The 12,414-nt window shown below is 34.5% G+C and overlaps 1 protein-coding gene across 1 annotated transcript in view; it reads right to left on the bottom strand.

The window, feature by feature from the left end:
* Positions 1 to 12,414, bottom strand: part of LOC106882613 (septin-11) — a 25,700-nt gene that overhangs the window by 3,193 nt on the left and 10,093 nt on the right. Inside the window, exons 2-8 of the mRNA XM_014933353.2 lie at positions 10,424 to 10,556; positions 9,110 to 9,223; positions 7,675 to 7,756; positions 5,905 to 6,045; positions 5,158 to 5,275; positions 4,523 to 4,612; positions 1,931 to 2,027 (exon numbers count right to left, since the gene is read on the bottom strand). Of these exons, the coding sequence (XP_014788839.1) occupies positions 1,931 to 2,027; positions 4,523 to 4,612; positions 5,158 to 5,275; positions 5,905 to 6,045; positions 7,675 to 7,756; positions 9,110 to 9,223; positions 10,424 to 10,556 (775 nt within the window). The remainder of the gene's footprint in view (positions 1 to 1,930; positions 2,028 to 4,522; positions 4,613 to 5,157; positions 5,276 to 5,904; positions 6,046 to 7,674; positions 7,757 to 9,109; positions 9,224 to 10,423; positions 10,557 to 12,414) is intronic.

Raw genomic sequence — 12,414 nt, 5'->3', positions numbered from 1 at the left:
AGATGGCTGTACCAGGCTCCAATCTGATCTGGCAGAGTTTCTACAGCTGGATGCCCTTCCTAACGCCAACCACTCCGAGAGTGTAGTGGGTGCTTTTACGTGCCACCAGCACGAGGGCCAGTCGCGCGGTACTGGCAATGGCCACGCTCAAAATGGCATTTTTTACGTGCCACTAGCATGGAAGCCAGACAGCTGCTCTGGCAATGATCACGCTCAGACAGTGCTGTTAGTGCTCCACTGGCACAGGTGCCGGTCATCGAAAATGGTTCAATTACAATTTCGATTTCACTTGCCCCAACATGTCTTCACAAGCAGAGTTTAGTGTCCAATGAAGGAGAGGTTGGCATGGGTGCCAGTCGTTGAATTTGGTTCGATTTCGATTTCAATTCACTTGCCTCAACAGGTCTTTGCAAGCAGAGTTTAGTGTCCAATGAAGTAAAGATACGAATAAGTGAGTTGGCTACACTTCTGGCAGAGGTCACAGATTATGCTCTCACTTGCCTTGCCGGGTCTTCTCACGTACTGCATATTTCCAAAGGTCCCAGTCACTGGTCATTGCCTTGGTGAGGCTTAAAGTCCGAAGGTCGTGCTTCACCACCTCATTCCAGGTCTTCCTGGGTCTACCTCTTCTCCAGATTCCCTCAACTACTAGGGTGTGGCACTTTTTCACACAGCTATCCTCATCCATTCTTGCCACACACTGCAACTTGACTTGGAGCTAACCATTGCTTGATTATTCTCTTAAAGCAACAAAGATGTGGCTTTTCAGTCCTGCTAGTGACCTACACTATTATAGATGTGGTAATGATGGGTACCACTTACAGCAGAAGTTCTGAGGGTTACCACTCATGCTGACACAAGCTTTCCTTCCATCATGGAATTTTCATTGAGTATTTTGCCTTTGTTTTTGGCCTACTGTACCCATAGAATGCAATACAAAATAGAGATTTTTTAAATCAAGCACTGACTATTCCTGAAGGTTTTTAAAGTGAGAAATAGCCTTGCATAGGGAAAAGCCTTCCAAACAACGCATGCATTTTCCCAGATTGTAGATTACATCACTGGATGCAAACAAAATCACAGGTGTTACATCAAAGATTTTCTTCTAGAGAGAGGTCTAAACAAAGACTAGGAGTTTCCCCTCAGTTGTTGGATAGCTGGGAACTCTTCTGAGTTCATGTGACCCCTAACAGGTTTTTGTGTTTTTATCCTGCAGATTGGCCAATGAAAATAACCCACCTTAGCAAGTGACTAATACACACATATTTGTAAATATATATTTGTGTGCACATATAAACATAAATACAAATATATATGTGCAGGCATGGCTGTGTGGTTAAGAAGGGTGTTTCCTAGCCATTATTTTGGGTTCAGTCCCACTGTATGGCACCTTGGGCGAGTATCTTCAACTATAGCTCTGGGCTTACCAAAGTCTTGTGGTAGACAGAAACTGAAAGAAGCCTGATGTGCACATGAGTAAGTATGATTGCACTACCTTGACTTGATATCATGTGATAGCGTCACTGTCATACAAGAAGTGTCATTCATTTCCAATTTTCTGTAAGAACATGTCTGGTCATGGGGAAATATTACCTTGCTTGGAAACAGGTGAGAGTTGGCAAGAGGAAGGGCATCCAGCTGTATAAAATCTACCCAAATAACTCCATTTGACCCATGCAAGCAGGGAAAAATGGATGTTAAAACAATTATCAGGCTGATCTGCACATATATACACATACACATTCATGGCATACACACACACACAAGTTTAACTCGGTTATGAATTAAACTTTTGACACAGATTTCTAACTTTGGGTTCTTTATTTTAAGTGACCTGATAACATTCTTTTGAGCTTGTTATCTATTATATATTTGTGTGCACATACACATACATGTATATTCAGACACTGATGCCTAGATACACTCTTACCTTGAACAGTACCCCAGGGATATTGCCTAGCCTTCACCATCTTGTTGCCAACCTTGACTTCATCATTACTACCGACAACAGCAAAAGGCAGATGACCCTGTAATGAGTTGTATTAAATAATATTAATAATAATAACACATATGAAACAATTAGTACCCATGAAGATAACAGAACTCACAATGCACATTCTGCACAACTTTCAGACAAAACACAACACTAGAAAAAAAAAAATGGATGTAGCATATAAATGCAATTCTCCAGGTTCTAAAAACAATGCTGCACACTCTTCGGGCATCCAAAGGTGCACTAGGTTGTACAGTGGAAACGTACATGAAGGTGTTGAAAATGAGATGTTAATAATAAGTATAACAAAAATTACAATGATAAAACACTTTCAGAAAGTTTTGAGTTTAAGATTATTGTAATAGTCAGCTTTTTAGTATTATATTTAATCAAGCTTCAGGTGATTTAAACTATTATAGAAAGCTGAATGAAACTTGAATCATTCCCCTGTCATTCTGAAAAATTATCTATAAATATTAGTAAGAGTATTTTCAGAATATCTTCTAATAAAGAAACAACTGTATTACTGAATTTTACAATAAGACTAAGGAAAAATGCTTTTATAGGTAGTGTCAATTACATTCCCCAATAGCACTCTTAGCAATATATCTGGCATAAATTCCATAAAATTTTTAATAGAAATAACTTTACAGTGAGTTATGGTTCTTCATTAATCAGGATTGACAGGAAGAAATTGGTCCTGTCTCCATGTTTCATTTCCTCAATACAATAGCTGCCAAAGAAATATATGCTTCCTAAACATCAAATACTTTCAGAAGAGTGTTGTATACTGCACTAAGGTCTCCACCAGTAACAACAACTGAAAGTGCTACATTGGTGTCATTGAGAATAGTTGTAAATCTATATACTTAGAACATATGTTTAAATAAAACAACAAAAGAACCATATCAACACTCAATAAATACATCTGAAATTTTAACAAACTGACAATATTGATTAGTTCATTATTGAATCTGCTCCTACCTACATCAATGGTTAAGATAAAATATTGCCACTTTACATATTAAAAAAAAATCAGACATCCTAACAGCCTCTTGTTAAATTTTTATAGGAGTCAATTTTATACCCTACAAAGGGTTATGAAAAAAAGATCAGTTCTTTAAGTAATCAACCAAATGATTTTGTACATATTTTCTTAAAATAACTTTAGATCATGTCACACACTTGTCTTTACCTATGGATCTACTGTATTACTTTCCCATACTGCCTTTACTCTCCATTTCTTAGTATTTTCATCTCTTTCCTTGTAGATTGCAATGTGATTTCAGTAGTGCCAGCACCACTTAAAACCAAACAAACAGTTACATTGCAAAGTGGTTGGCATTAGGAAGATGTATATCATCATCATCGTTTTAATGTCCACTTCTCCATGATAGCATGGGTCAGACAGAATTTGATAGGGCACATTTGATGCTCTTCCTGTTAACAAACTTTATCTATTTCTGAGCAAGATTATATTTCCCCATAGCCAGGCAGGTTTTCCACAGAAACACTGAAGCACAATGCAGTCTTCCAATTTGTCAAACGAGCCAACATGTGCCAGCTTGGCAAACAAACATTAAATGATTATTACGATGATAATTCATATCTGTGAATCTGTGGGTGTAGTTTTTACGTATGTGAATTATACCTGTTTGATTTCACTGAATTTTAACTTTTTTGCTTATCCTTTCCCTTTGCAAAAAAGGCAGATCTTTAAATTGATCAAGAGACACAACAGTATCGATTAATTTGATTAGGAAGAAACAGTTCACTAATCTGCAGAATTTTGAAATTCATTGGTACATTTGGGACAACCACCATACAGACATCAGCTCCAAAAAGTCACAAATAACACTGCTGTATAATTTGTATTCTCACTAGCTGCACCAAAGGGGAGGATGTAACTATACCTCAAATTCCACTCATGCCAACAGATATATCCTTTTCATTTAGAAGACTTCAGTTTCCAAAACAACTAAGCTTTGCTAAGTCAATCAATGAATCCCAGGAGCAAACACCGACAGCATCTTGAGGTATATTGTTTTGCTAATTGCCAATTTTATGCATGATGCTAAAGTGTTGATAATTTCATTATCTCTGTATTTACAACAGTGTTAGAAAAACCAGAAACATCTGAGTGTTTTGAGATGCTGACATGATATTAAGAACAGCTAAAGTTATGATGGGTAAAGACCAGACAAATTGGCATTCATCATAACTTATGTCATTTCTTTATCACTACATGTATTGCTGCCCCAAAATTGAAATATGTACGTTTACATACATACATATCTGCACACATATGTAAATATATACATACATATATATGCATAAATTTATACACATATGCACACACAAATTGCTTAACAAAATGTTCAATTTGAAAGACAAAGATAAAAAAAATATTACTGAACCTCCTGAGAGTCTTAGAAAATATATTTAAAAAAACACTTAGAAAACACAGGGCAAAATAAATTAAATTCATTCTTGTGATGGAATTTTAATGAAATCCAAAATTGTACTTACGTTCATGGCAGCATTCATCTCCTTCACAGTTTCATCATCTACTGGAAACTGGTAAATTTGAACCCCGTTGTTACGCAGTTCAATCATGATCTGAGAATATTGGGAGTATGATTGAGTGTCAATTCATGTATGTGTGTATTCATACATACATATACACATAAATATACGTATATATTTGTGTGTGTAAATTTTGCAACACAATATTTACATACTATTCTTTATAGCTGTAAGTAATGAGCTTCAAGAACTACAATTCCTAAACAAAGATTACTTCCCATTTTCTCAGAAGTTTATAACGTCCACATATGTATTTTTATATACACCCCACCCATTACATATACATAAACAACAACTTAACCTCTAAAGCATTCACTGGAGGCAATGAAGCCATTATTAAATATCTTATAAATTCTTTTCAGTGTCTTAGTAAATCTCAAGATGTAAACATATACTGTATATACAAAATTTAAGTAATGTAGAGCTGAGTCAACTTGTTATTAAATACTTAAAATGGGAACTAAATGATTTCATGTGTTCACACTTATACAGGCACATATATACACAAATAGAACAAAAACCAAAAATCCCACAAAAAAAAAAAAAAAAAAAAAGACAGTAGTAGCAGAGAATCCTACCTTGGATTTGAACTTATGAAGCTCAACCTTGGTAATTGTATCAGCCTTTGCTATGACAGGAATTATGTTCACCTTGTTATCCAGTTGTTTCATAGTGACTAGATCCAGAGCTTTCAGTCTAAAGACAAAAAAAATATATAAGATTTATTTTAGTAGTTTGTTCAATAATTAGTAATGCATTAGTTATACAGAAAGATATGCACACACACACACAAAGATGTATATCATCATCATTTTAATGTCCACTTCTCCATGATAGCATGGGTCAGACAGAATTTGATTGGGCACATTTGATGTTCTTCCTCTTAACAAACTTTATCTATTTCTGAGCAAGGTTATATTTCCCCATAGCCAAGCAGGTTTTCCACAGAAAACTGGAAATGAACACCATCATTTGTAGGAGTATTACAGCTTAGATACATCACATGATGCCAAGACAAGGAGACATGCACCAACAGGCTATCAGTTTCTGCCTACCGAATCCACTCACACAGCTCTAGTCAGACCAAGATTATAGTAGAAGACACTTGCCAAAAATCTCACACTGAATTGATCAAACCAGGGACCTCATAATTGTGAGGCATGCTTCTTCACACCTGGCTTTGCTTGTGCCCAAACACATGCGCGCACACATGCATGCGCACATACACCACACGTGTATATATACCTGCACTAACTTCAGATATATATATAATGCATATTTATAAACCCACATATACACATTTATAACAAACTATCAAAACTTACGAATGCCCAGTTGGGGCAATGAAGTAGAGGCAGAGGTGAATCCTTGAGTCATGGTAAGTATCAAGTGAACGCTTGATTTTCAGCTCCTCTTGGAGATATGACTCAAACTGGGCATCAGTGTAGTCAACAATTGGTTTCCAGCTGAAAGTAAGAGTGAGTAGAATGAAAATCAGAAGTTAAATGCTTAAGTGATAATAATTATAATCAAATAGCAGCAAAAGATTGAGTGCATATTAGAAAAAGAGAGTTGCAACTTTAAATGGAGACATACAAGACAAAAGTAGGTACAATTAGGTGAACACATGACAGGTTTCTTTCAGTTTCTGCTTAGCAAATCAATTCACAAGGCATTGATCAACCCATGGCTCCAGTAGAAGACACTTGTCCAAAGAGCCATCAAGTAGGACTGAACCTAAAACCAGAGTTGGGAAGTGAACTTTTCAACCACATAGCTATGCTTTACTGATACTTTAAAATAATAATCTCAATTTAAGTAATAAAATGTTAATCAAAGAGAAAGAAAGAGTGAACAGCAGAATTTAAAGGAGTGAATATGGATTTTAAGGAAATGGAATGGAAGTTAATGAAGTTGTGCCCCAAATTAGTTCTGAGAGAGCTGACACATGGCATGCAGACAATTCACTAGTAACTAGCAAATCGTCAAGTCGATGTAGATTTTCTCAAATTTAGTACCATGAGAATCTCATTTTCTCTTTCTAACCAATACATATATAACCTTCACATACCACAACAAAATATACATAATAGTCACGATATAGCTACTGTTCTAGATACAGAGTGCTTACATCTATTGAGGATAATTTTGGAAATTCTGACAGTGATTTACTATATATGATGCAGAAATATATTTTCTCTGCTGTCTAGTTTATTTCCATATGCATATAGATTTTGATGATGGCTGCAGTAGCAAAGTGAATGTGATCAAAGCATGACACTAGCTGTTCTACACATATTAAAGATGGTGTACATCTAAATGTGTTAGACAGATGACAGTAGTGATACTGATACAATTTATGTATGCAAGTACTTTTTTTGTTTGTCTGGGCTACAGAAGATTGATAGTGGTTTTAGAGTGGTGATTTTGGACGGTATGCAGAGTGTAAGGGTTTAATTTGTTGGGTAATAAACTGTGCTCCTAGATTGACCAGCTGAACTTTCATTTTCATTTTGCTATGTTATGTAGGTGTAGTTTGTAAGCAGTAACTGTTGACGTGATGTGCATTTTTTTATTTAATGTATTGTTTGTACACAAGTGTTGTTGCTTTCTGTTAATCAAATGTTATGACTGTGAGTGCTCCAAAGATGGTTGTGTTTTGTTTTCTTTACAATATTGTCAATGTTATATGTTATATAAAGAATTAGTATTTATGTCTTCTATGTGTACAATGTTATGTCTGATAGTTTGCTATAGTAGATACAGCTAATGTTTTAAAAAATTGGGTAGCTGCCATGTTAAGCCTACAGTTGTGGAGCCATGTTTGTATGTGACTGATGCAGGTTGGAGTAGTTTTGCAGCCATCTCCAGAAAAATTATGGAAGATGTTGTGTATATTTTATTGTGGTGTATGTGTGAAGGTTGTGTAGGAATAGGCTAGAAAGAGAGAATTAGATTTTCATACTATATGATTAGAGAAAATCTAAATTCACAATGTGTTATATACCAGTCATTTGCTAGACACTGTTTTGTAGAACTGCTCAACCTCAAATCAACCCTGACTGAGCAGATTTATCAAAGGGATTGCAGCTCACCTGTCTTCCTTATTGATTTGGTCCCCAAACCCAACTGTGTCCACAACAGTCAGCTTCAGTCTCACGTTGCTCTCCTGAAGTTCTGAAAATAAAGAACAAATAAGCAATATAATGGAGTTAAGAATATAGAGAATGAATTACAATTTTTTAAATGAAAAAATTATGATTCTAAAAAATAAATTCAACCTTTTTGTTACCAACCCACCTGAAACTGCATGAAAATCTTGTCCCACATTATAGAACCACCTAAAATGACCAATTCATATTTAAATAAGAATTTCAGTGCAAATTTCATTAATACATTTGTGAAAACACATGATTTCACAGTTGAGTTTAAGTAATATCTGAGCTCTGCAAATTGGAGGAAATTTTTTTCCAGATTTTTCTTCATTTTGATTTTCTAGTAAAATGTATGAAGAACATACAAAACTACTTGTGATTTTGAATCAGATATTTCAATTTCTGAAAGTGAAATGATTCTGAGAACAATTCTGGTAACAATAAGAAAATGAACAAAACAAATGAATTTGTACATGATTGTAGAATGAATCTGAAAACTGTTTTTCTTAGTTACTTTTAGGAAGAGACTAAATCTAGCCACAGTCCTTCCAATTAAACAAGACCATTAGATTATATATTTTATTTTTTTCCTTTTGTCTGAAGTGATTACTGCAGAAATGAATTATACAGAACATAAACAAGAAAGAAAAAATCCAAGTATTTTAAGGAATATTGTGTGTGGGTGTATAATTTGATTTATAATGCTTATTTCAAATTTACCCTGTAAGGTGTATGACAAATTTTAATTAATTTGTATTATGAATCATTATTATAAGTTTGTGTGTATATATGTATGAGTATGAATTTAATTCATTTAGTTGATGGCTTATTTCATTTTCTAAATTTCAGTTATATGCACAATTCTTCAATATCAAAATTTTGTTGAATATTAGCTAACTTATTTTCTATGCAGATGTTTAAACAAAATTTAAATGATTTTATATTTTGTTGAAAACTCTTTTTTGAATTGCATTCTAAAAATCACAAAATGTTGACAAAGTAAAAAAGAGTCGTTTTATGAAACCAGCCTAAATTCATGATCATTTTATAATTTAATTAAAAACATGTAAGAGATGTATTTTCGTTAGAAATATAGTAACAAAAGGATAAAGAAAGAACTTTTGGTTATACTGATCTCAGTATACACCAGCCATTTATTTATCAATGTTGGAAGAATGGAAAACAAAATCAAATGCAAAGGTATTTGAACTCAGAATGTAAAATGCCATAACTAAATATTCAAGTCATTTCTTTTCAATATTAACAATTCTGCATATCCAATTATTATATATAGGAAATCTGTTAATATAATATATGTGTGTGTGTGTGTGTATAATCACACACACACATAATTTACATGTTCAATAATACGCACCATAGGTATTAGACTTCAGCTTGACTCCAGGAAGGTCATGGGTGCTTTGAGTAGAGTCAAAACTTGTGTTGAACAAGGTGTCCATCAGGGTAGACTTCCCAATTCCTGTTTCACCTGTAAAACAAAAAATAAAATAAAATGATGCATATACATATTACATCTAGAGAGACATTTATTAGATGAATAAATATGCATACACATATATATATATATATATATATATATAAAAATCACTACACACACATATAAGTAAAACCTACAAACACATACACCCCTCTCTGTACTAGTTTCAGCAACTGAACGGAATCCATGCAAGGAATAACACCTTAAAAAGTATAGCAGATACAGATGTAATGAAAACTGACAATTACCATGAGGCACCTCTGATTACACTCAATAAACCATCACATAAGTCTATCTATCTGTTGTTGCTGTTTATAGTTTCAGCTTAGAGCTGTGGCCATGCTGATGCACCATATATAATAATAGTCCTTTCCACTATCGGTACAAGGCCCAAAATTTGCAGAGAAGGGGTGAATCAATTATATCAACCCCAGTATTTCGTTGGAACTTAATTTATCAACACTAAAAGGATGAAAGGCAAAGTTTAATAATAATAACAATAATTTCAAATTTTTCCACAAGGGTAGCATTTTGGGGGGAGGCATGAGTCGATTACATCGACCCCAGTGCCAAACAGGTACTTATTTTATTGACCCTGAAAGGATGAAAGGTAAAGTCAACTGGTGGAATTTGAACACAGAACAGAGCGACAGGCAAAATACCACGCTACTCACCACCTTTAATAATAATAAACATTTACTTTAGGCACAAAGCCTGAAATTTTATGGGTTGGGGCTACTTGGATTACATTGATCCCAGTGTTCAACCAGTACTTATTCCATCAACCCCCAAAAGAATGAAAGGCAACGTTGACATTAGAGCATAAAGATGGATGAAATGCCACAATGAATTTTGTCCACCGTTGGTTTCAATCAAATGCACCAACTATTTACTCAAACAGAACAGTCTACTTATTCAATTAGTGTGCAGCATGTTGCAAAGCATTCCATAAGTACATGTATCAATAATATAATTCTGAGAGAATCGGCCTGATACAATGTATAACAAAACAGGCTGGTAAGCTTCCAAGCAGTTTCTTTCTGCCCAGTTTAACTCAACAGACAGCAGAACTGGGTACATTTGAAGCTAAGATAAAAAATACTTACTGAACATGGGACAAAATATGATTGAGCCTATAATTTTATACACACACACACACACACACACAAAATAAAGGAAAGAAGTACATACCCAGACACAAGATATTGAAACAAAATCCTTGAGCAACAGATTCTTTCACCAGTTGGTCAGGGAGACTGTCAAAGCCAACATGTCCGTTCAGGTGTAGATTGCGTAGCTGGGATAAGTGGGCATCAATTGCCGGCTGTTTAAGAGAGGGGAATGGGAAATTTTAAACATTGATGGAAAACATGATGGAATGATTGTGTTATGTAGTTTTGTAATGGTATGTGTGGAATGATTGTATAGTCATGAGGTTGTGTGCATTGCGTCCTGGGTGATATAGAGTGATCATATTTGAGTTGTGAAGAATGACAAAAGAAAGGAAAAGAGAAACAGATACAAAATTATAAATGTATTACATATATTTTGAATATTAAAAGGTAGCATTGTGAGGAGGTGTGTGTGTGTATATTATATATATATATATACACACACATACATACACACATGTGTATGTATTGACATATTGCATTATAAAAACAGATTAAAAAGTCTAAAACAGTGCAAAGAATAAAGCATTGTTTTACAAATATCATTACATCTTACAATTTGACTTCAAAAATTTTCTTTTTAGAGAGCATACAACAATTAAGAGTTCTTGTCAAAAGCTAAAGACCAATTTAGAAATTTCTATTACACACAAATGTGTAAATATACACACATGTATATACATATATACACACACACATATATATATATATATGCATAATCATTGCTACTGTCTCATTTTTTGGAGCAAGAATTGCCTGGGCGAATGATAGCAGCAAAGCCAGACAATGATATAGCAACTGCAATTCTTATTTGTTACCTTGGAGAGCATTTTTATAACAAATCAAACCATGCCTACTGAGGAGGACAAACGTCAACAATCTGTTGAAGTATTGAATCAAAAGGATCTCTTATCCAATGTCATGACGCCACATAAACTCAATTTGTTAGTGGGGAGATAACCCAGTTTTTTATTGGCAATTTTTTAATGGAGTGAGATAACCGAAAAGGACCAAGCAATGTTACAAATGTATTGCCTGTGCCACTAGGAGCAACAAGAAAGAAAATCCTCTGCTTTTTTTCTGGCGATTGTGGAACGCCGCACGCACGTATACACACACACACACATACAGTATCAAACAATTGACATGTGCGTGTGAGAGCGCAAGAGCGAGTTAAGGATTGTGTTGTCATGTATACATACATACATAAGCATGTCTTTCCTGTACATATGCATGCGTGTGTGTGTGTGTGAGAGAGAAGAGAGAGTGCCATTTAGACATCACTCTCTCTGTCTCTCAGACACACATAGATACATATGCATACATCTTTTTTTTTTCTATGTTTTTACGCATACATGACAATGACTAACTACAAATACATAGAGCTGAACAGGACGTGCAGAAGAAAATTAATCTTTACCGAAATTAACTAAGTATGCGATTTGGGAACGAAATCAAACCTGGTTTGTGTAAGTGTGCGAGAGAGGGGGAGAGAAATATTGCGAACAATGAATGAGATAAACATAGAATGAAAAAATCGTTTAAATAAAAGCACGATAAAAACTATGTTGTACCAAATATCTAATTTTTTGAACTTCGTAAATATTTCTTTCAGTAATTTATCGTAGTTGTTTACAAACAGCAAACATTAAAATAGCGAGTGAGAGACCTCGCCATTTTTACGTCAATACTGGAAGTCGACATTGAGAAACATTTTTAAAGAAATGAATCATAAATATAATGCAATATTTTGTTTCTTTTGTTTTTAAATCAAATGAAGACCCTACTATATGTCTGAAGTCAAATTGGTAGAGATGGACTATATGTAATCTGAACCTTTCCCCCGCTTATTTATTAATTTTTTTACGGAATCCCACGTTTTAGGCTATGGAGATTCCGATTCTGAAAAAAAAATTTTTTAAAAATTTCAACCCCCCCCCCACCAAGCAGGCTATTTACATGCTAGAAATAACAGCCAAATCTCACAAAACTAGGGTTAGGGTTACGGTT

The sequence above is a fragment of the Octopus bimaculoides genome, chromosome 16, assembly GCF_001194135.2.
Source record: "Octopus bimaculoides isolate UCB-OBI-ISO-001 chromosome 16, ASM119413v2, whole genome shotgun sequence".
Lineage (NCBI taxonomy): Eukaryota > Metazoa > Mollusca > Cephalopoda > Octopoda > Octopodidae > Octopus > Octopus bimaculoides.
This window is presented reverse-complemented; position numbering and strand designations above follow the sequence as displayed.